Here is a 24,250-nt window from a genome sequence, read left to right as displayed (position 1 = left end):
TCCCGCCAGAGCGGTACCTATGTATCTACTTGCACTTTGACGTGCTTTCGAACTGCTAGGTTGGCAGGAGCAGGAACCGAGCAACGGGAGCTCACCCCGTCGTGGGGATTTGAACCATCAACCTTCTGATCGGCAAGTTGTAGGCTCTGTGGTTCAACCCACAGCGCCACCCGCGTCCCTACGTGTTGGTACTCCTCCGTGAATAATAATAAAAATAATAATAATAATAAAATTTTATTTATACCCCGCCCTCCCCAGACAAGACAGGGCTCAGGGCAGCTAACAACCAATAATAAAAACAAGTTGATTAAAATACAATTTAAAAGATTAAGATAGAACATTAAAACATTAGGATGCAGCCTCTTCACAGGAGGAGAAAGGAAAAAGACAGGAATATTGGGGTAGCTGGAGGAGAAGCCGGTGTAACAACTCAGACGTTCCTCATTGTCTCAAGCGTGGGAGAAAGACGAAGAATTTGCAGAGGCAGAGGCGGCAAGAGGCCTGGCGCCCCCTGGAGGTCAGTTGCGGCCGTCCATGGGCGGAGCAGCGGGCTCCATTTTCCCAGGACAGGAAGCGAGCGGCGAGCCGGAGAAGAGAGAGGCGGACGCGCGGGCTACGCGGAGATCGTGCTGCTGTGCAATGTTGCAATCTTTGCTCTTCTTCCTCCCGGTTTAGGAGGCGGAGAGACCCGCTTCCTCCTGATTCTTTGCCCTCAAGCGGAGGCACTTCGGAATCTGGCCCCCGAGAGCATGGAAAGCCCAAGTGGACCCGAGCAGGGCTCGCTGCTGGCGGCCGCCCGGGGGGCTTACAGGACCTTTTTCGGGGGGCTGGATCCCCAGATCGCGGTGTCGGCTCCGGGAAGGGTGAACTTGATCGGGGAGCACACGGATTACAACCAGGGGTTCGTGCTGCCTATGGTAAGAGAGGGTGGCGCGCAGAAGGAAAGACAGACAGACAGACAGACAGAAAGGGGCAAATACTGTGCCCGGCTGTTCCTTCTTGAATCCTACAAATCCCGGTTTTCGCTAGTCACAATTTGGCGGAAGAGGAGGAGAAGAGAGCCGTCTTTTCTGAAAGCAACGCAGCAGCCTTCCTTGACCTGGGACTGACGAAGTTGCCTCGCCTGCCCGGTACAGAATTTTTGTTAGTTGGCAGGTGCAGTTGTTGGATCCGTCTGCAGAGGCCCCCAACACAACCTCTCCAAAATATCTTTGATCCCCATGGGCGTAGCCGGGGGGGGAGGAGCTCTAAAACAGTAGAAATAAGTATTGACTGAATCACATCGGTTCTGCCCCCCTAACGAAAGGCCTGTGTCCCCCCGTCAAAAATCCTGGCTACGCCCGCATGTTTGATCCCATTAATTAATCACAGTTTGAGCGTGGGGAGAGATGGCTCTATGAAGCCACGGCCCAAAGGTACGCAAATTCAGCCCAAAAAGCAAGAAATAAAAATACGAAGGCTTTGCTTCAGTACCTGTTCCTTCAGGTTATTATACCACTTGGTATAATATTCACTTGGTCTGCTCTGAGTAGGACCTTGCATGGAATACAACCCATAGGATAAGTTAAATTTAGAGGCAAAAATACATTTGTTGGAAGATGGTGATCTTCACTCCTTGAGCTCTATTGCAGGGGAAGTTATATCTGAGTAGAGACTCAAGCTGCACTGCAAGTCATTTTGGTTCCAATTGCAAGCCTTTCTAGGAATGACCTTTGGAGTCGGCATCCCATCATGGGGAAGCGATGTGCCTCTGAATATACTGAGGGAGGAGAGACAACCAACCAACAGAAAAAGGGTTATTGGCCTCAAACTTTCGTTTATGGGCTTGCTGGCTTGCATCTGGCTGCTGTTGTGAGAAATAGGATGCTGAACCTTTGGTTCCTCCCCAGTTTGGTTCCTCTTATATTCAAAGGGACCTCTCGTGTGCCTTTTAAAGAAAATATTGTTTATTTCCAATTTGCCCCCACCCCACAAAAAATTACTAACCTGTAAACCTACCTCATTACTTCAAGAACTGAAACAATCCCAACTATTCTGAAGCAGCAATATTTTTATTTTGCATACTACACAGCCGAGAGAGCATTTTTACCCCACACTTCAGCCACAAAAGGCTTCCAGATCAGCTTATGGTCAGTAATAAGACAAATCATCACAAGAAAAAACCTTAAATGTTTTAAAATCGGCTGCCTCTTTTCCACACACTTTTCAGCATTGTCAGTTTGCCCAGAAATCAAGCACATAGCTTAACGTGCAATATCTACCTCTATTCAGATTAACTTTGTTTACGTAGAGCACTTCCTATCCCCAAACCTCCAAACATTATCCCTGTTGAAATAGATTGCTGTGTATGTGTGTGAGAGATATCCAGAACATATAAGATGAATAACAGAGTCGGACACGACTAAATGACTAACCAACAACAAAGGCTGTACTCTATTAATTGTAAAGGTACATAGTTTTCCTCTGACCTGACTGACCACTGCTGCTGGACCTCGCCTGGATAAACTGCAGAGATTCCATGGACTAGGAAATGAAGTAGAAGAAAGTGCATTAAAGGGAAGGAGGAAAAAGCAGCTCTTTAGGACCCAGGGATTTCTAACTCCTAATGTTGAAACAAATCACTCTTCAGTCACAACTCTGACTTCACTTGTTGGCTAAAAAATGGCTTTTAAAACCCCCTGCAAGAGCAGTTAGCCTGGTTCATCTGTCAGCATGTTTTGCTTCCAGTCTTTCTAAGCTGAGAGTTTGAGCTTTTCAGGCAGAGCTCCATGGATAACCCGGCCTTGTTTACAAGTCAGTAGAGCAAATCCACTGACTACATTTGATAGGTAAGCCCCATTTTAGCACCATGTTGCTATGAAGTGAGTATTAACTTAAACAAATATTCTTATTGACTAAAGTTATAGCATTGGGAACGTCTCTGTGTTCCAACATTCCCATGCCTGTTCCTGTTCTCCCATCTGCTCCCTGTTATCTGTACTCATTTCTAACCATACAAAAGACCATTTGGTAGGTGGTTTGCATAACCCTTGTTCCTGTTTGGTATCATGAGGGATTCAGTCATTGTCTCTTCCTTCAGGCCTTGCAGATGGGAACCATGGTGGTTGGGAGCCCGAGAGAAGATGGAATCATATCCATAGTCACAACCGCACAGGGAGCAGACGTGCCTAAAAAGGTGACATTTCCAGTTCCCATGGAAGGTGCCACCTTGGAGCCAGGAGAACCTCGCTGGGCAAACTATGTCAAAGGGGTCATTCAGCATTATCAGGGTAAGATCTAGACTCGGCTAGCAATTGAGGCGGATGTGCTGTTTGGGATGGAGACAGCTCTGTTAAAGTTTGTGGGTCGTAATGGTGCCCACACGCTTCCACTCATGCGCTGCCACTCTTCTCAGTTGCCGGATAATAACAGAGTTCACACGCAGCGTAAAATGGCTTGTCTGTGTCGACGTGGTGTCTTCAATAACTCAGCTCGACACCAGTGCTTCTAATCTATCACTCTTTATTTAGAAGCATAACAAACAGAAAAGAAAACCTACAGAATCTAGCTGCATGTTCACAGCTTTCTGTCTCTAACAAAAATGAAACTACCTTGCTCACATTCTCAGACAGACTGTTCTCCAGAGAGAGCTCAGCTCCCACAGAGCACAGATCAAAGGGAAATGCCTGGATCATGTGGGCAGTGCACCCAGTGAATCAAGAACGCTTCCTGGAGTGTTAACTCTTGACTGTCCAGAACCACAACAAGCCCACAATGACATCACCTGCCGGAGATGAAAACAATCCCCCTATCCCAAAAAACCAACCACAACAACATGTGGGTGGTAGACGTGTCAGTGATGATGAGAGTGAGGTGGAATTTGCACACATATTTAAAATGCTGTGAAAATGCTTTTTAAAAGTTTTGAAAAATACATTGAATTTTTCATGGCTCACTTTCGCCATCTAGTGTCACATTTGTATATTGCACTTTACAACACGTTTAAAACGTTCTATTTGCAGCTGTGTAGCTGAGTGGGGAATGTCCAGTTCAGAATACACTATCCTAAGATGTTTATGGTACCATGGAAGTTGCTCCAAAAGCCAGCCTTTCCCAACCTGGTGCCCTGCAGATTTTCTTGGGTCACAGCACCTGTGATCATGGATGCTTTAGTTGAGATTCCCCATTGCAGTGGAAAATATCAACCAGGAATTTGCATTGTTAGAGCATGAGCAAGAAGACCTTTGGATTACAAACCTGCGAAAGATGAGAAAGAAGAAGAAAGAAGTCCCTGGAGTACTTGGAATATTAAAACTAAAAAGAATAAAGCAACATGATTGGGACTTTCCTCTTGAGTATGGAAAACTAGATGGTCTTTCGCAGCAAACACTCTTTAACATTCTGGATGAAAGAAAATATGATGTGACTCTGACTGAACTCCTTCGGGGTCTTAGGACCAACAAAGAGGACTACCAACATAGTTGGCAGAGAGGGACTGACAGAGAATCAGACGCCTCGGACGTGAGAAATCCGGGCTAAGAACTATTTTTTGTTTGTTTTTTTTTTTGGACATTTGTCTGGGAAGGGACAGAAACCGGGGCAGGGGGGGGGAGAGAATAGAACTATAAAATGTTATGTTTTGTTTTACTTGGTCAATGTGACCTATAATTAATATAATAAAGGGAAAATTTGTGGAGGGGAAGTTAGATCGACCTTAAAAAAAAAAAAAAGAAAGAAATTAATGAGATTCCCCATTGCATGGGGTTGGACTAGATGACCCTTGGGGATCCCTTCCAAATACGATTATTTGATTCTACCTCTTGCCTTGCTAAGACAAGCCTGTTGGAAGTTGTAATCCAAAGCATGTGGATGGCACACTGTTGGGGAGGGGTGCCATAAACAAGAATGTGTGTGTGTGTGTGTGTGTGTGTGTGTGTGTGGTGGGTAGTGCTTAAGTAACAGAGAGAAAAAGAAGGGTGTACCTCTCCATTGAAGTCCTAATAGCAGTTCTGGAAGGAAATATTCTTAATTCTAACTCAGCAGCCATGGAGAGAAGCTACCACTGCTCAGTGCTGTGTATGTCCAAAAGGATTTTGTCATATAATGTAATTGCTTTCAATAATTTCATATTGCAATAATATAATATTTTTGAATAATTCCATCCTGTTAGAATACATTCTTTTGCACCTGGCTCTGCTTTGTGGACCTCAGAATTCCAGGAAAAAATCAAAACAACCCACAAACCAGAAGTCTGCTCACTCATGTCTTATACAGTCATACCTCGGGTTAAAGACGCTTCGGGTTAAATCTTTTCAGGTTGCATCCCGCGGCGACCCGGAAGTACTGGAAAGGGTTACTTCCAGGTTTCGCCACTCACGCATGCGCAGACACTCAAAATGACATCACGCGCATGCGCAGAAGTGGCGAATCGCGACCCGCGCACACGCAGACATGTGTTGCATTCTGCTCAGGTTGCGAATGGGGCTCCGGAACAGATCCCATTCGCAACCAGAGGTACCACTGTATTATGCAACAGGATATTTTCTCCAGTGGTGCCAGGAACTGATCTGTGTTGAAGCCTTTTGAAAATGGACCTAGTGGCATCCAGGGTTATTCACTGAAGCCGAGGCCTTATCAGCACTATGCATTTAAAGCAATTCTTTGAAGAACTGGCTTCCCCCAAAGAATCCTGCGAACTGTAGTTTGTGAAGGGTACTGAGAGTGGTTAAAGGTAAAGGTACCCTTGACCGTTAGGTCCAGTCGCGGATGACTCTGGGGTTGCGGTGCTCATCTCGCTCTGTAGGCCGAGGGAGCCAGCATTTGTCCGCAGACAGCTTCTGGGTCATGTGGCCAGCATGACTAAGCCACTTCTGGCGAACCAAAGCAGCGCACAGAAATGCCGTTTACCTTCCTGCCAGAGCGGTACCTATTTATCTACTTGCACTTTGACGTGCTTTCGAACTGCTAGGTGGGCAGCAGCTGCAACCGAGCAATGGGAGCTCCCCCCGTCGTGGGGATTTGAACCACCAACCTTCTGATCGGCAAGTCCTAGGCTCTGTGGTTTAGACCACAGTGGTTAGGAAACCCTTATTCCGCTCACAGAGTTACAATTCTCAAAGAGGTTTAACAATCATTCCCTCTTCCCAGGGAACTCTGGAAATCACAGCTCTGCTAGGGGCATGGGGTCTCCTAGTGACTCACAACCCCCTCCAAAGTGTAGTTTGGATGAGAACCGAATCATGCATTTCTAATTGTCTAGGTTTTACACAGGCAGCCTTATAAAGAAGTTTCCTTCTCAGTTTCATGGAGATAATCCAGTTCTTCAAAGTGGCATATCACGGTCAGGCCTGTAATTTGACTATCTATGCCTAACTGAACTATTTTAAAATATTTTGTGTGCCATATTGTTTTAAAATATTTTGTTCTCTCCCTGTTGTTTTGCTATCCCTTTATAGCTGGCCCTCTCCCAGGCTTCAATGCAGTCATAGCCAGCAATGTTCCACTCGGCGGCGGTCTGTCAAGTTCAGCTTCCTTGGAAGTGGCTACATACACATTTCTGCAGCAGTTGCGTCCAGGTAGGAAACAAAACTGGTTTTAGTCTAGAACTTAAATACAAAAAATCCAGGGTCTTTTACTATCTACCATGTTAGCTAAGGGGAACTAGTTGGAGCATAATGGAACAAAGCTCAGTGATAGAACACAGGCTTCATTGTGCCCTCAAATTAATACTTGGACTTGTTTCGATTAACTTCTGCAGAATAATTTATGGTACTTAAGTTAAAAACAGAAAGAAAAAGGGGTAATAATGAACTAATAAGGAGACAGTTTACCAGAAACAAAAAAGAACCGTGTTGAGGATGAAGGAAGTCAATTAACAGAAAAGAAGAACTGAAATAATGGTATATATATATATATTATTGATTATTTGTTTTGTATAAGTTTTCATATGTTATCATGTCTTATTTGTATTTTTTGTTTGTTTTTCTTTTGATTCTGTACTATTATCTTCATATTTAGTTTGACAAATGTGTGTGTATGTGTTGTAAGTAAACTCAATAATAATATAAAAAAAAAGAACACAAGCTTCGCATGCAGAAAGTCTTTGGTCCAGTTCCTGGGATCCTGAAGTCAGCAATACTGACTTAGATGGACAAGCAGTCTGACCTGCTAAAAGGCAACTTGCTATGTTCCTTTATTTCACGCATCTCTTTTGCTGCTGTTGGGAAATGATGAATTAGTTCAACATTTGGTTTAATCTAACCAGATCTAGCCTAATCTAGCCTTTGTTCTTCATTCAGTTCTGGAAGTTAAGCATAGTTTAGGAATAGCCTAAAACAGTAATATGGAGCCTGTGGACTTCCAGATGTCATTGGACTCCCATCATTCCCAACTAAGTTGGCCAGTGGTTAAGGATACTGCTGCTGCTGCTGCTGCTGCTGCTGCTAATAATAATAATAATAATAATAATAATAATAATAATAATTTATTTATACCCCTGTCCATCTGGCCGGGCTTCTCCAGCCACTCTGGATGGCTTCCAACAAAATATTAAAATACTGTAATACATCAAACATTAAAAGCTTCCCTGATGGGATTTGTAATCCAACAACACTTGAAGGGCTGCAGGTCCCCCAGCCCTGACGTGATGCCAAAAGTTGGCGCTTTGTCCATTGCACAGAAGTACTAATCTGTCTGTGAATGTCTCTCCTTTTCGTTAACACAGACGATGGGGATCCTGTAACTAAGGCATTAGTATGCCAGAAAGCGGAGCACACCTTTGCAATGATGCCTTGTGGTATCATGGACCAGTTCATCTCTGTGATGGGGAAGGAGGGCCATGCCTTGCTGATAGACTGCAGGTCAGGACATTGTAATAGCGCTAGAGGAAATGTAATCATACATCTCTCTGTCCACCATGTGATACCCAAAATCTTCAGACAGATGGCAACAGCAACAAAGCATATAGTGTATGAGTCAACTTGGGGTGGTGGGAAGGCATTGCTAGGGCATGGCAAGTGGGGGTGGGAAGAGTTAACCCCATTCTGGAGCTGTGGCCCTTATCTGAATGGGGACACCCCCAAAGCTGCTATTGGCTACATTGTTAAGGGATGGGAGAACCAGCCATGGATCTTTTGCTATCTTGCCTAGTTTAGGCACAAAATACTCAGAAAAAGAGATGCTTAGCTGTCAAGAGGGGTCTCTGCCCTAAAGTGTATGTAACCTAAAACCTTCCTGCATAATGGAAAGCTAAAAGTGTTCCCCTGGAATGTAGTGAGCTGTAAAAACATTCACACACACATAGCAGCTTTGAAATGCAGGATGCAGGTTTAAAAAGCTCCCTGCATCTTTTACCTTGTTGTGCTATCTGATTTCCAGGTCACTGGAGACTTCCCTGGTGCCTTTGGCTGACCCAGACGTAGTTGTACTCATCACCAACTCCAATGTGCGGCACACCTTGACGGGAAGTGAATACGCCACCCGTCGGCGCCAGTGTGAAGAGGCAGCGAAGGTGCTTGGCAAGGAAAGCCTGAGAGAAGCCACTATGGCAGACTTAGAGGGTACGTATTGTTAAAATACAGAAGTCTGTCTGTCTGTCTGTCTGTCTCTCTCTCTCTCTCTCTCTGTGTGTGTGTGTGTGTGTGTGTTGGGGACATAATGGGTCCCTGCCTTCAAAATTTCTTGAAATAACACACCTCTATCCCTGAGCACATAAAAGTGCAAGTAGATAAAAGTTTGAAAGCACATAAAAGTGCAAGTAGATAAATAGGTACCACTCCGGTAGGAAGGTAAACGGCATTTCTGTGCACTGCTCTGGCTCGCCAGAAGCGGCTCAGTCATGCTGGCCACATGACCTGGAAGCTGTACCCCGGCTCCCTCGGCCAGTAAAGCGTTATGAGTGCCGCAACCCCAGAGTCGTTTGTGACTGGACCTAATGTAAATGTTTACCTATCCCTGAGCAAAGGGGAATGGACAACAGAGGGGCAGTGATCTTGATGGGTCCTTGAGAACATAGTCATGCAGAAGGTGCCAGAAATTTTGAGTTGTATCCAGGAAAATAATGGTGCAAGCAGAACAACTTTTGCTGGCACAGCAGAACATCTCCTACCTCTCCTGAAACCCCAACTCGCCCCAGATCTGCTCTGGGGGTTCCCCCAATGGTTCAGAGCAGATTTGGGCAGTGCAAAAAAAAAGAAAAAAAAAAAAGAGGGAAAGTTCCATTGCACAAGTGGAAGTTGTTCCACTCATTCAACAACTTTGTTGGATTTTTCACCAAGCTGCTATTTTTCTTATTAAAAGACAGACGGAAGAGAAAGTATAAATGTTTATAAATTGGAATGTAATTAAGAATAATTGTATATTTAAGACGCATGTAAACTCAGTTTCTTTAAATACTAAAATATTCTCAAAAAAAGAGATGATGGTGGCTTTCAAATGCTCCACATTCTCAGATATTTTGTTGGGGCTGGTCTGCTCATATCTTTGTAGTTCATATGCGTTATATATCTAGCAATTCCGCATAGAAAATGCTTATTTGCTTTGTTCCCTGGCTAAAAGGAACTTTTCCGTTATCTTTTCAAACATTGCATGAAACCAGAGTTTATTGTACTGCATTTCTATTTTTGCCTTTTCCAGGGTTTTCTAGGAACGTATGATCATGAGTCCCACTGCTATGAACAGAAAACCCACCAGCACCTCACTTTTTAAAGATTTTTCTTCATCCCAAATGTAATACGGATTGCTTATTAACAGTGTTAATTTCCGTGCTGCTTTTGCTGAAGCACTGAATGGTCTGAAACTTTGCTTCAAATTCTCCAACCTAGCCTACCTGTTTGAACATTGACATTTTCCCCCTCCCCATTTTTTGCAGCTTCTAAGGCCTTGCTAAGTGAGTTGGTGTACCGGCGAGCCAGGCATGTCATTGGAGAAATCGAACGCACCTCCCTAGCTGCAGAGGCACTGCAGTCCAAGGACTATAAGAGATTTGGGCAACTGATGGTGGAGAGTCACAATTCCCTGCGGTAGGCTGTTACCCAAAAGATTACACAAAGGATTCCCACTCCACCCCACCCCCCGTTGTGCTCAGGTTCTCTTGTGGGTTTCCCTGGTTGACCACTGTGATAACAGAGTGCCTTGGGCCTGATGCAGCAGGGCTGTTCTTACGTTTGTTTTAGTATTCTTGATTTTTCAAAAATAAAAATTACAGAATCTAAGAGTCATTTCAAACATGATCCTAGATTTCAGCACGTAGGTCTGTCCTGCATACATGTAATGTCGCATCACACACACATGCCTACAAGCCACAAATGACTCCAGCTACCTGGCACATGCATGCTGAGTGCACACAGTGATATAAATGTGTGTAGGGTGGTCCTATGTGGAAGGGACTTCTGTGTAGGAATTTTACTGTGTGCGAAGCAGTGCTAACCCTGCGACTATGTATAATGACTGTAGTGTTGTGAAACCTGATTCTGAAACCCTGCTGAGCCATGAAGCTCACCGGCTAGCCTGAGGAAAGCCTCTACATCTCAAGGCCGTTCCAGACAATTGATTCAGGATCCATCTGTCAATAGGGTACTTCTGGAGGATATTGCATTTCTTTCTGTACGTAAACTACATTGGATTGTTGCTTCATGCAGAACCTTGTTTCGGTATACTCCTAAGAAGTTTTTTGTGTACTTCCCTCCCCCAATACAACACTTCCACCATCCGACACCTGTATTGTATATGGAGCAAAGAGTAGCCATAGCCTGTAGACAACCGTACACATCATGGCAAACCCAGGCTCACAGCCACATAACATCGGGAAAACATGGGGCTCTGATTTGGAGAGTTGTCTACCATGTAATGCAAGTATGAACAAGCACCTATTGAACAGCGCTTGTGACATCGCAGCCTAGCTTCCTGCCCAGCTTGTCATTTTAAAACCATTTTTGAAGGATGACCTGTATTTGCTCCCCCCCACCCCCAATTTCAGTATTTCTTTGGAAGAATGCTGCTCATGGATGTCCACCCAGGTTCCAACAACCACCCCCTGCTTTTGTTTGGCAATGATAGCCTTCACATCTAGGGGGGCTGACTCACTGTTTTCCCCTGTAGAGATGACTATGACGTCAGCTGCCCAGAATTAGATGAACTGGTGTCTTTTGCTTTGGAGATCCCCGGAGTCTACGGCAGCAGAATGACTGGTGGGGGATTCGGAGGCTGCATTGTTACTCTGCTTGAATCTGGCGTAGCAGAAAAAGTCCAGAAGCATATCAAGGTATGTGACATAGACACAGAACAGTGTTTATCAGAATGGGGTGGGCAGTCTTCAGGCTGATCAGAGCTCCTAGAACGCTGGGGTCTCCCTGCCAGGCATGCAAAACAATGTCTCAGTGGGACTGACGTAGAATTCACTGGAAAAACAACAACAACCTGCTTCGTTTTCCTGCAAGCAGTTCAGCCGTCTAATCTAGGGAAAGGAGAGCTCTTTGCTGTCGCTGTTAGTAAACCATTTGGAGTCTTGCTGATGTATTGCATGTTACCTGGAGATCTGCCAACAGATCCCCAACAGATCCCTGTGCTGCTCTGCCCTTACCTACAAAATACAGACAAGTGCTTCCTGAAGCCTGCTAAGCCTCATCTGTACAGTCATACCTCGAGTTACAGGTGCTTTGGGTCGCATTTTTTCAGGTTACTTTTGGGTTTCGCCGGTCGCACATGTGCAGAAGCGCCAAATCGCACCCAGATGCGGTGCTGCGGGCTGCAAACGTGCCTCCTGCACGGATCACGTTCGCAACCCAAGCGTCCACTGCATTTTCTGCCTATCTTTGATCTGACCTGGGAGTACCTTTGAGCTGGACTGCAGTCACCCTTGCAGTTGTGTCAGTTCCACAGTTAAGCACAACATAATGAGAGAGAGAATCTTCTTAGCATTGCATTTCATATATAGTCAAAAGTAATTGTGATGGTAACAGTTGTCATGTATTGAAAAAGACAACTGCACCAAATATAGGGGTGTGTGTGTGCCTTTAATGGTTAAAAAAAAAGGGGGGGGAGATATGCAACTTAATTTGTTTTCAAGGGGTGGAATATGCTGGTGAATAGTGCCAATCTTCCCACCGTTGTTTCTCTTAAAGCACTTTTCCCCCCTTGGCTGAGCTTAAATACTGGAAATCACTTTGTGTGCAGGGCCGGCCCTACCATTAGACAGGTTGAGGTGTCTTGTGTCAGGTAGATGGCAGTTTCCCCTAAGTTAGCATACTATATTCTGGGATGGTAGAGGATGCTACCATCCCAGAATATAGTGTTACATCACTAGTGTTGATGTAAGGTTCAATTGCTAATCTGGTTAGTTTGTGTGTGTTCCATTTTGTCCTCTCCGCCAAAATAGCTTGGGCTATACCTAGTGCTCTGCAAGAGTTGGGCAATCACCCCTCATCTGCACATCTTTTTATTTTTTTAAATTTGGCCTCTAGCCTACTTCTTCTTTCTTTACCATAAAGGGCACTTCTGTGGCCAAAAACATACAACTGCCCTTTGGCTATGCTGTAGTCTTATGAAAAGGTGTGGAATTGCATCATTATAGAGTTCCATACCGCCACCCGCCCTCGAGGACTTTTTGTTTTGACGTATTTTGTACTCACTGCCTATTTCAGACAGTTGCAACACCTGACCTTTTTTTTTTTTTAATCAATTAGGAAAAATACAGCAGGACAGCCACCTTCTATTTGACACAGCCTTCTGATGGAGCCAGAGTACATCCTCTGCAATAATCCAACTCCCAATCCCAACCCCGTCAGAGCAAGGGTTTTCTGTTGCTCTGGTACCAACGACACAGAGCACTGCAAAGGTCAGAGCCGGCTTCCCTGATCCATGTGCTTGAGACTCCAGTCAAAGACTTCCAAATTCTGATAAAAACTTGAACTCTTTCTTGTCTCTCTCTCTCTCTTTTAAATCTGGTTTTTACATGTAGAACCTTCCAGTCTGCTTTACTGAACAGAGGTCTCTTCTCCTGACTGTTTTACATTACAGTTTGTGGCAGGGAATTTGTTCTTCATGTGAGGCCAGAACAGGCCTATTTTGCTGTGCTGTTTTGTGTTGGAAAAGAGTTGAGGATAGTCAATACAGCCGTCGTCCTTCCTCTACTTCTGGTTCCTGACATAAAACAAATAGTATGATTAACTGAATTTCCCTGATGATTGATTGATTGATTGATTGATTGATTGGTTGGTTGGTAGGTAGTTCGTTCAACCTCTTCCTTGTAAACTAAAGTAATAGAAGAAGCTTCAAGAACAAAAGTCCTTCATTTACACCTTACAATGTGGCAAGTTATTCATCTTCCAGCCTAAATACCACAGATGGTATCCAGTGTTGCATGAGCAAATTTATGATTATGTGTTTTTCTTGAAGTTACCTGTGATTTTACTACAAGGATGACCTACCTTAATTATTAGAAACTCTGCATGTCTTCTCAGAATTAAGTCCCACTAACTTGATGGAGGCTCAGTGACTGTTCTGCTTTCAAAATACAGTGGTACCTCAGAAGTCGAACAGAATCCGTTACAGAAGTCCGTTCGACTTCCAAAACATTCAGAAACAAAGGCATGGCTTCCGATTGGCTGCAGAAAGCTCCTGCAACCAATCAGAAGCCGCGTTGGACATTCGGGTTCCAAAGAATGTTCACAAACCAGAGCACTCACTTCCGGGTTTGCGGCGTTCGGAAGCCAAATCTTCGAGTCGCAAGGCATTCGTCAGCCAAGGTACTACTGTACAGTAAAAGTGCCCAGGCTAATTACACTTTTAGAACTTCGTGGGTTCTATAACTTGGTGCATTCTATAGTGATACAGATAACCCTGTCACACAGCACAGTTCAGCTGCTTTGGCTGTCCATAGGACTGGGAACAGCAGTATGCAATGCCATTCAATCTATGGCCAGTTCCCTCTCCTGCCATAGCACTATCCCTTATGATTCCAAAAACATCCACTGTCATTTAAGCTGCACCAAAACATCACATCAAGGACATGTAGCTGGGACTGTCAGAATCTTTTTGTAATGAATCTATAATATGTATTGCAGTTGCAAAACCTGGGGAGGGTTATTTCCCCCCCCCCCGAAGCAAAAACGTGACCTTTCCCAGTGGGCTGTGATTTTTATAGGCTGTTATCAAATTAGCTTTGAAACCTGTGCCGTTTGGCTCAAGTCTTCCATTCTTAGACCTTTTCAGCATTTAAGTGATTTTTTTGTTTTTGTTTTTTAGCTACGCTAGAATTTTATGCAATATTTTGGTTCTTGAGCTTGATCCTATTGAAATTAATGTGTGTAGGCCTGCCTAATTTTATATAGGAGTGCAGCCCTACTCTCTCATTAACACCCACAGCTGCTAGCCGCTTTCACATCAGACACACTTGGAAATAAAAAGCCTTCTGCGATCGTAGAGGAAAAATGTTTAATAAGTGCAATAGAAAGCCATCTGGTCCTGAATGCCAGTTGTCAAAACACTGCATATGTATTAAATGCCACCAATCCCTGCAAGCCAGAATTTACATTCTATTGTGGTTCTTCTGTTAGGTGAGTGAAAGCATACAATCCCTTTCAAAACTTGTGTTAAAACTGCTATGCTGCTGAAATCTGGCTCATCAAACACCTTTAATGGGCTCTTTGGTTAATATTAAAGCCTGTGGTGCTCTCTTAGTGAAAAGAACTCATAAGAAGCTTCAAGAGCCTGTGACCAAAGTGACTTTGCAAAACGATGTAATGCAAGAACTGGAGATACAGCCATTTCCAATAACACACTCTGCTTGGGTCTGAATACAAAGAAGCCATGAAATAGCAAATTTTATTGGCTGAGTTCTCTAGCATCCCATGAAAAGAAACCCCTTTGGGGCCAGAAGGTCCAGTAACTCCCCTGTTGTAACTCCCCCTGTTGCGGTGAATGGGTCAGTAGGAAAACCCAACATTAGATTACAAGGGACCTGACTTGGTATATTGGGACAGAAAGTTGAAGGCGCCATCTACCTGAGCTTCTAAAACTATGTGGCAGCAGCAGCCCTGAATTCTTTTTGTGTTCTCTCTTGTTTAGCTAAGTAAAAAATTATCTGCAGTTGATCCTCTGCTGCTAGCACAGATACATATCTAAGGTCCTGGGGCAAGGCTGGCCAAAATAGAAGCGAAGGGCAACAGCTACCTGTTCTCGCTGTGATGAAACTCACAAATCAATGGTTTACAAACTTCCTGCCTTCAGGGAATTTTGTGAGCAAACAAGTCAGTGTGGCAAACAACATACATCCTCCATAGAACCACAACACATTGCAGAAGATTCTGAGGCATGTTGATGGTTTGGTGCACACTGGCAATGCTGGTCCCTTTGTGTGAGAACCGTCACTATCAAGTGAGCTGGCTGTCTTTTAGGGGAACTTGCCTGCATGACTGAAGAATTCATGGGTAGACTTCTGACAGTTTCCTGGAACATGGTTTGACAACCACAGCATTGTGGGAGCAACCATGCAAAATGTCAAATAATGGTGTTAGGTCGATACTCTTCCAATGATGCTAAACACACACAGTGTGAGAAATCATCACACTGATAGGAATCAAAGTAACTTGCCTGCTCAAGTCATTTCTCTCCAGCTTCCTCATGCCTTTTTAGCAAGGAGTAAAATGTTGGTACAATCAGATTTTATGAGTTGTCTGTCTTCTTTGTCAAATCTGCATATGTATAAATAAAGACCTACAAACAAGCAAAAAGCTTTCACTCCCACCCCTTTCTAAGGAAGGTGAAGTGAGTGTAAACAAAGGCAGGTCTGTGGTTATACTACAACTGTCTCTAGTCAGAATTCCATGTATTCAGTTCCTACCTTGATTCTGCCTTTAGTTACCTACTGGTAGTCACCCCCCACCCCTGTTGATATACCCTCAGGTCATTCTGCAAAAGCCACTCCTTCTACAGCTCAAGCTGTGCCTACACATGCAGCAAAAGGTAGTGGTAGCACCATCACAGTTGCACTGTCTTGTGGATACTGTAGTGTTGTTGACTACAGTATCAATGCAGTGTGGCTGAATGAAAGTACATGGTGCAAAAATATGTGATGCCTGTGTTACACAGGCTCTGAAGGATTAATTGCACGTGCACTGCCATTAAATCCTGGCCACTGGTGAGGAGGCAGGAAGGGTAGCATTGCAGTGGACTGGACTAAATGCCCTTCCAACCCTGATTCTAAGGGCAGTCTGAAATCACTGAAGTTTGCTATGTCCAGACACCGAAATGGGCCAATGATTTAAATCAGCATGCTATGCTTGAGCTACTGATATGAGCCAGTGAGCCACCACTGCCAAAATGGGGAGTGAGGAAGGACTGTAGGTGGAACTCAGCAACAACTCTTAATGTTGTTGGTTTTGGTTATTCAATATGAAATGATATCATTCCAGGGGGTTCTTCTAGCAAAGGCATTAATGGATTATAAAGCCGTGCCAAATATTTATTTTCTGTGGTAAGGAGCAGAGGATTAGCGCCTGGATTTTGGCTCCTTATTAAATCTAGGATAAAGGACCCTTTGTAGAACAAAAAAAAATCATATAATATTTTAAGTAAGATTGTGCATCATATTTTAAGGAGCACTGTATTGTCGGTGATGCTATGTAACTTAAGGTACTAAGCAGTTCCTACAGGACCACACCTAAGCAGCAGGGGTGTCTACACACCAATGTAGGAAGAATAAGGACAATTCCTCTTCTGTGCTGCAATTACAAAGGAGGAGGACAAAGTTGCAATTCTGTTCCTCCCCTGGAGGTCTGGCATGCCATTTGTTGATGGGGTGGGAGTGTGGGGAGAGAATGACTTAGGAACAGATCAAAACGAAACAAGCAGCAAAAGTGAAAAAGGTTTGGTGAGAGGTGGGGATTTAAAAAGCAAATTCAGTTGCGTGTAGTTAAATCTTCCAGCGTGCGATATCGGAAAGCAGCCAAGCAAAGCATGGAAAGAGTCAGGAGCTCGACTCAAAATCGAACTAACCAATAGCCCTTCACAGCCAAGCATCTTGCTAAAAAACTCTTTTCGGAATGTCTTTAGGGTGCCACCTGGAATGCATGCAGCCTCCACTCGCGGGTATCTCAAAGCAGCATCCAGTATTTTCATTAGAGTTGAAGCAATGCAGTGGGCACCATGAGCCTCAGTCCAGGAACTGATCACAGAGCAGGCCTGCTTGAGGTCACCAGCTATTGAAATCCAAGTGTCCCTTGGGCAGTTTGCTTCCTGACTCAAGCTTCATAGAACTGCCTCTCTGTCTGTCTGGAGAATGTCCCGCTGCTGTTAGACATCATGGTTCTGGTGACAAATTCATTGGTGACGTGCTTGGTGAGGGTGCCGCCACTCTCCACTCGCTGAGTGGTCAGCAGCATGCCATCTGGAACAAAGGGACAAAACAAAGATTGCGTCAGCAGCTCAAGGGTCTGTCTGTGTGAACATGTGCACATGTGGTCATACATATGAACAGACCTTTTTGGCCTCTTTTGTACTGAGAAGGTAGTCCTAGCTCCATTCACATGAACTAAGACAAACTAGGTGTTTCTATAGGGCTTAAATATAGAAAGAACTATTCCTATACTGTGCATAGATGACTGGCAGGAGTGGATTCTCTACAACACACACCATGCCTGGAGATGCCAGAGATTGAATGAGGGACTTCCTCCATGCAAAGCCACTGAGCTACGACCATTTCCAACGCATGTTTTGGCTGCTCTCAGATGGATCCCGGATTGCTGCCCATTTATGTTCCCCCACAGAATTTGTTGAGATCCTAACCAGCCCCTATTCCCATAGTGCTTCTTTCTTACCTGCGTATAAAGGATCCAGTGGGGAGTGAGTGATGCTGGTTTGGGTACTGTATTCTGTGGGGAGATTGTAGACCTCCTCTCTGGTGAATTGATGTGTTCCAAACTGAGAAAAGGCCCCTGAACCAGAAAGGGTATATTAGTTTAATTGTATCTCAGGGTCTGCTTAGTAAGAGGAAATTCTTTGTACATTTTAATTTAAATACAAGGCACCAGAGAGCCTGACACATATGCACCACCTCCTTGACCAAACCAGAAAGGAAATTATAAGGCTGCTTATGTTCACACTGGGGTATTCAGGTGACAGGTGAGATGACAGCTCTGGTGTTGCAAGCATTTTAAAATTTACCTCATCCTACACAAATACCTTTTGGTTTGTTCAGTTATATCCCAACCTTTCCCCCTCAGGAGCTCAAGATACATGGTACTCCCAAAGACCCTGAATTTATCCACATATTAACCCGGTGAGGTAGAGGTTAGGCTAACAGACATTGTTTGGTCCAAGGTTACCCAGTGAGCTTCACAGCTAAGTGGGGATTTAAACTCACCCCCCCCAGGTGCTAGTCTGACACACTAACCATTACCCCACATTGGCACATCACACTGCACAACACACACAGACACACAGGAGCCACATCATCAAGTTTATCTCTCATGTTTCTTCCCTTGAGCTATTTGCTGTGCAATCATTTACATGGAGGGGCCTCAGCAGAACCTCCAATGCTCTGCTCAGCATGGCCTATGTGCAGGAATGCTCTTTCCCACCCATTCCTTTTCATGACTTCACCAGTCTCTCCATGCTCAGATGTGGCACAAACTGATTATTATTTATTTAACATTGTTTTTAAAAATTCTATCCTGTCCTTCCTTCCCCGAAGAGCCCAATTATACCTAAGTTATTACTGTATCCGGGGTGGGGGTGGGGGTGCGTACCTGCATCTTGAGATTCAATAGTGATAATTCCTTCCCTTTCAGGCCCAAAGCCTTGTGTGGTCTTTGCTTGGACTTTAAACTTATATGGAACATTTTCACTCAAGTAAGGTACTGTCAGCGTGGTCTCTAGGTTGTCTCCCTCCACGTAGATATTCCTGGGTTCCCCTGTGGATCAGAAACAAGAAGAACAGGTAGAACCTAGAGAATAAGTAATAAAAGTTCCTATCAGAGGCACCTATCTACCTTATCAGCTCCTTTGTCATGCCAGTAGCCTTAATTCAGTAGCGCCCCTGCAGACATCTGCTGCACATACAGAGCTTGGCACCTGCAGGGGCTGCCCTCTTCTGTGAGTCAGGAAATACAGTGGGAGTTCTACAACTGAACTGCATTCCCCGCAATCAGAACTTTCACATACCTCCACCATGCAGCATCTCACAGGTGACCATATAGCCCAGAATTAACCCATTGGGTTGGCGGGGTCTGTCCCAGCTCAGCTGAAGAGAGTCTGGACTCAGGGCCGTGAACACCAGAGGCCCCGGGGCACTGGGAGTGCTCAGAGTGAATGGTGATCCTACAACCGCAAGAACAAAAAAAATGGTCACCGTCTCACAGGAGAAAGCAAAGCGAACGAGCAGGCAAAGACTGACACATGTGCAATCTTACATTTGATTTATGTCCCTAATTAAAAAAAACAAAAGCCCCACGACACCTTAACTTTTTGGGAAAGTGAAGGACCATAATACATAGTTCCCATGATAAGTACAATTCTTCTTAGCTCAAAACCAATGTCAAAGAAAATCAAAATTTCTGTAGGGACAGTTTTGTATACTGGCAACTCATAAAAGCTGAGTGAGCTCATTTCATCACAGTTAGTAAACCATGAAGACCACATTACCTGGGACAGGACTCAGAGGGCTGCGCGGGTCCACTTGTGACTCAATAGTTATCACGCCTTCTCTCTCTGGACCCCATCCTTCATCACTTTGCGCCTTCACTTTGAAGACATAGGAGTGGTTAGGCAGTAGGTCATCCACCACTACGGAGTTCTGGTGAGGGTTGGGAATAGTAAGTCTCTGGATCTCTCCTAGGGAACAGGAAGACAACACAGTCACTTATCACAATCTGCTGTGCCAAAACCTGCAGTTTTCACTGGCAAACTGATAACTACTGCAGGAAAGGCAGTCTCCTTGAGGTCACACTAATGAGGGCTGCTACCTAGAAGATGCACTCCATGCATGCAAGTAACTTCAGTGTAGAAAATTGTGAGAGTCCTCCCACGTAAAGTTCTTTGTACAGGATGAATGCACACATGTCTGTTCTGTTGAAGGGCTGTCCATTCATCTGTATGACATCTTGGAAAAATAAAAGCCATGGGTGCTGCCAGTTTTTTAGACTGGGAATAAAAAGTGCCCTATTTATTTTGAACTGAGTGTTCTTCATCAGAGGCAGAATCTACATGCTGTCCCTTGTTCCAGCCAAGCAAGTGCCTCATAATAGATTTTGAGTGATCTGTTCGAAGGCATTAATTTTTCTGGTGTAGGGAAGACCATGAAGATGAGAGGTAGCTCGTGCTGCAGAAGAGGCTCCCTGTAGCTAAGGAAAAAAGGGACATCAAACTGTCTGCTCTTGCAGCACATCCACAGGACAAAAAAATCAGGATGGGCTCTTAAACTGCATGTCCTGTCAATGGATTATTGGATGTCATATTTTTACACACACACAGAGAGAGTGAGTGAGAGAGAGAGAGAGAGAGAGAGTGGTACCTCGGGTTAAGTACTTAATTCGTTCTGGAGGTCTGTTCTTAACCTGAAACTGTTCTTAACCTGAAGCACCACTTTAGCTAATGAGGCCTCCCACTGCCGCCAGAGTACGATTTCTGTTCTCATCCTGAAGCAAAGTTCTTAACCTGAGGTAATATTTCTGGGTTAGCGGAGTCTGTAACCTGAAGCGTATGTAACCTGAAGTGTATGCAACCCAAGGTACCACTGTATACAGCTGAGTGCTCTTTGCTGGGCAGAAATAACACTAAGCGGTGTTGTTGGCTACAACTCCCATCAACCGCAGCCAGCATGGCAAGTGGTCAAGGAGGATGGGAGTTGTAGTCCTACAACATTTGGAGGGCCCCAGTTGGGGAAGGCTATAGCCAAACAAGGAGCATGAAAAGGGTAAGTTGTTTCTTCACACTGAGCAGGGAATAACATCTTTCTGCTATTTAATTCCAAGGTGCACTGGTCACCTGATAATATGATCTTATGAATGAATAGCACACACACACAATTCAGCCCTACATGATCAGCAGAGGGGCCTTCACTGACCTCCGTTGAGGAGCTGGTACTGTACGCTGTATCCTTGCACTTCTTTATCGCATTGTGGCTCCTGCCAGCTGACCTTCAGGGAGGTAGGCCCCAGGGCAGAGAAAACTAAGCGCGTAGGCGTGTCAGGGACACCCAGCTGCATCCTGGAATCTGAGGCAGAAAATCACAGGTTTGGATCTGAAGGCAGGGAAAGGCCTTGCCCACAAATGGGAAAAGCTCCTTACATGTCCCAGGAGAACAAGCAGAATGTCCCCTCATCAAATAAAGGGCTTGTAGTCAGGCCTATTGAGAATCTGGCTAGAAGGACTTCAGATGCTGAGGTAAAGCAGCTAGCTGAGTGGAAGAATAATGCTGTGCACACACCATACATTTGAAGCACTTTCCCCCTCAAATAATTGTATTTTACACTATACAGAACTAAATTTTCCAGCGCCCTTAACAAATCACAGTTCCCAAGATTATTATTTTTGTGGGGAGGGGGAAGTTGCAGCTTGAGGGCCCTCTGTCAAAGAATGAAGTTGATTTAATTAAGCAGGAAAAAAAGAGGGAAGGAGATCTGATTTTCTCCTGCCCCCCAAACCTGGATTCCCCCAGGCACAGCAAGGTCCCGTGCAGAGGCCAGGTTAAGCTCACTCACCCTGAAGCACTGTGTCCAGGTTGCTCAGTGCCTCACGGACATCTTCGGAGTGAGTGCGGCCCCTGGCCTTCTGGGGGACAGCATAATGTACACTGGGCTGTGTGCCTTGCCCTGACATGCCTGCACAGAGAAACAAAATCAGTGCTATCAACACAAAGGCTTGGGCATGGCAGGGGTGACTTGATGATGCCCTGAATCCCTTATCTAGCCCAACGAAAGAATTATGGGCAAATGTTGCAGAGACGGTTAACTAAGCAACTGGTGACAACTTTCAGATGTCACCAGGACATCTTTTTTATGGTGAAAAAAGAAAGTTTTCAGGGTATCTTAGAGCCTGATCCAGAGTTGTGCCATCCAATTAAACTTGAACCTTGATCTATGAGAGTAAATTTCAAGAGGGACATTTTGCACTGTTCTTCCTGCAGCTTCTCAATTTAAGGCCTGTGGATACAGACACAGACATAAAACAATAGGTTTGCCAAGGATGAAAAGCACAGGGTGCTGCTGCGGACGCCACACAAAGTCACATGTGTTACTCAGCTTGGAAAGCTGTAATCACTGAAGTGATGCAGGCTGCAAATGGAAGTTGTCATGGTGAAGGAGCAGGAAAGTTTGGGTGTGGGGAGCACAGTGAATTGCTGCATGCACACACATGCACACAAAGCTGGGGGAAGACTGGAGGAAATTTCATAAGATGGATAGATTAGCTGGTTATAGGATGAGTCACTTCAGGTAGGGAAAACAACCAGGAAGACACTGAGCCATGCCATGTCATTCGCGATACCTAGGTATTTGGAAATCCAAGAAGGCCCGTCAGCCATGACTATAGAATCCCGAGCATCACTATCGCCATAGTAACCCTTCACCTTTGCCCTCCCGAAGCCCTCATCCTGAGGCATCAGGACCATCCTCCCAGCATCTTCATGTATGGGAGGGAATATCCTCCTGGACTGGTCTACAAGATAGGGCAAAACAGAGAGAAAGAAACAAGCACCATTGAAGACACCAAAGGGGATTGTAGCACCAGTGTCAGGCGCAGAGCCAGGGGAACTATCCCACTGCTGAACTAGCACTTGGGATATTTCAAGGCAGAAGGTAGCCATGGAGGCTACAGACAAAGTCACAGATAGCAAGCCCACCAAGTAAGGGAGAGAGGAAGCACAGGGAATTGGTTGAGACTGAGAAAACTCCTCAGCATAAGAAATAGTGTGGGGGAAAAGAGACAAGGACAACCTTTCTCTTGTGATGCTAGCATCTTGGGATAAGTCCTGAACCACCACTATGCCCAGGCAGAATAGACAGAGAGACAGAGGTTTTGTAGTGTGCTTTTCACACACCATGATGTCCAGGTGACAATCAATCTTGCGGATGTTGATATGAAAAGCTTGAAACTTGTCAAAGGCTATGTACACATTAGTGGCTTAAAACACAGAGAAGTCACCAGTGATGGGGTGGGGGTGTCTTCACCAGATGTGCATTGCTTGATTTGTTTCCCTGGCCATGCAACCCCCATAACTCCAATTTGATGAAGTTGTCGTCTACACATGTGTTGTTATCTGCACGTGTGCAATATCTATCTGCACTGTATGCATCTCCGCTTAACCATTTGCATTTTCAAATCAGATGGAAGCTGGTTTGAGGGAAAGTGCACCAAATAGGGAGCATTTCTCAATAAACGACAGGATGCATATGGATTGCAGCTAATGTCATGCATATATTCAGCTTCAAACACCAGGAATGGGAGCGCACTGGAGCCAGAGTAAACAGTAATGTGTACACAGCCAAAGTTTCCTCATTAACCACTTTGCTACTTCTAGTGGAGGACAGGAGGGAACTTCATATCACAAGCAGATTAACTGGTTATGGGATGATGTTCAGCCCAACACTCACCTTGCCCAGACACCACTGTGGCATACTCCCTTGTCTGAGATGAGTTTCCTATTGTCCTTCTCTCGTGGTATATGTGTGGACTTAGATGGTTGTAACTTGTTGTCACATTCCGGGTCAGGCTTCCAACGCTGCCAGGGAAGCCGAAATCCATTCGGCCATTCATGTGTTCTGGAAAAGATTCCATCCACTAAAGTTAACAACGTTCATGATCAATATCTGTGGGTATGTATACCAATTAGTGTGTATACTAATTAAGCCAAACTGAAACCGTGTACGAAAGATCTGTCAGAACATTCCCAGTGCCTGGGCTTTATTCCAGTCTTTAGCTGCAAGTCATTTTGCGGCTTCACATCAACTATTGTCAGCCTCATGAAAAGCAAAAATGCAACAACTGCCCCACCGCCAACACATCACTTAAAACTACAGTGCCAAAGGAAGCTCAAGTACTCAGCCATGTCAAGATGCTGTTAAGAACTAAACAGACTTCCCCAGCAGGCAATTAAAATCAGAAAAGGGGACGCTTGAGTAAGGAAGTGACGCCATATATTTTAGTACTGAATTGACTTTGCATGGGAAACCCTGCAAACGAAACTATTAGCATGATTTAAATCCATTTTACAACCAACCAACCACAGGTTAAAGCCTGGTTTCAGACCCTTGGTAAAAGACGAGACATGACCACAAGC

General features: G+C 44.7%; 2 protein-coding genes across 6 annotated transcripts in view; one reads left to right on the top strand and one right to left on the bottom strand.

Moving 5' to 3' along the window:
• Positions 1-338: 338 nt before the first annotated feature.
• On the top strand, positions 339-15,637 carry GALK1 (galactokinase 1). The gene is made up of 8 exons (XM_081850791.1): positions 339-917; positions 3,080-3,269; positions 6,435-6,554; positions 7,703-7,838; positions 8,356-8,537; positions 9,848-9,998; positions 11,077-11,239; positions 12,660-15,637. Exons 1-8 carry the CDS (start codon positions 354-356, stop codon positions 12,732-12,734), a joined length of 1,581 nt encoding a protein of 526 aa, XP_081706917.1. The 5' UTR covers positions 339-353; the 3' UTR covers positions 12,735-15,637.
• Positions 14,396-24,250, bottom strand: part of ITGB4 (integrin subunit beta 4) — a 51,413-nt gene continuing 41,558 nt past the window's right edge. For 2 of the 5 annotated variants that reach the window (XM_081850650.1, XM_081850653.1), the window contains 9 exons: positions 23,565-23,732; positions 22,459-22,629; positions 21,675-21,794; positions 21,038-21,187; positions 19,618-19,806; positions 19,138-19,293; positions 18,723-18,887; positions 17,793-17,909; positions 14,396-17,362 (listed from right to left, as the gene is read on the bottom strand). In XM_081850650.1, the coding sequence (XP_081706776.1) occupies positions 17,217-17,362; positions 17,793-17,909; positions 18,723-18,887; positions 19,138-19,293; positions 19,618-19,806; positions 21,038-21,187; positions 21,675-21,794; positions 22,459-22,629; positions 23,565-23,732 (1,382 nt within the window). In that variant the 3' untranslated portion in view covers positions 14,396-17,216. The remainder of the gene's footprint in view (positions 17,363-17,792; positions 17,910-18,722; positions 18,888-19,137; positions 19,294-19,617; positions 19,807-21,037; positions 21,188-21,674; positions 21,795-22,458; positions 22,630-23,564; positions 23,733-24,250) is intronic. The other 3 variants (XM_081850651.1, XM_081850652.1, XM_081850654.1) reach the window with 3 other exon arrangements.

Source organism: Podarcis erhardii (assembly GCF_964252035.2).
Source record: "Podarcis erhardii genome assembly, chromosome: 2".
In the NCBI taxonomy this organism is placed as follows: Eukaryota; Metazoa; Chordata; class Lepidosauria; order Squamata; family Lacertidae; genus Podarcis; species Podarcis erhardii.
Note: the sequence above shows the minus strand (reverse complement) of the source record. Positions and strands in the feature narration are given on the sequence as shown.

What these genes read in the sequence shown, in the direction of transcription:
- GALK1 (XM_081850791.1), top strand. Translation starts at nt 354, where the DNA reads ATGCAGCCTCTTCACAGGAGGAGAAAGGAAAAAGACAGGAATATTGGG. An exon ending in AGGGGTTCGTGCTGCCTATG is followed by an intron (nt 918 to 3,079) that starts GTAAGAGAGGGT and finishes CTCTTCCTTCAG; the next exon opens with GCCTTGCAGATGGGAACCAT. An exon ending in GCCTTGCTGATAGACTGCAG is followed by an intron (nt 7,839 to 8,355) that starts GTCAGGACATTG and finishes TCTGATTTCCAG; the next exon opens with GTCACTGGAGACTTCCCTGG.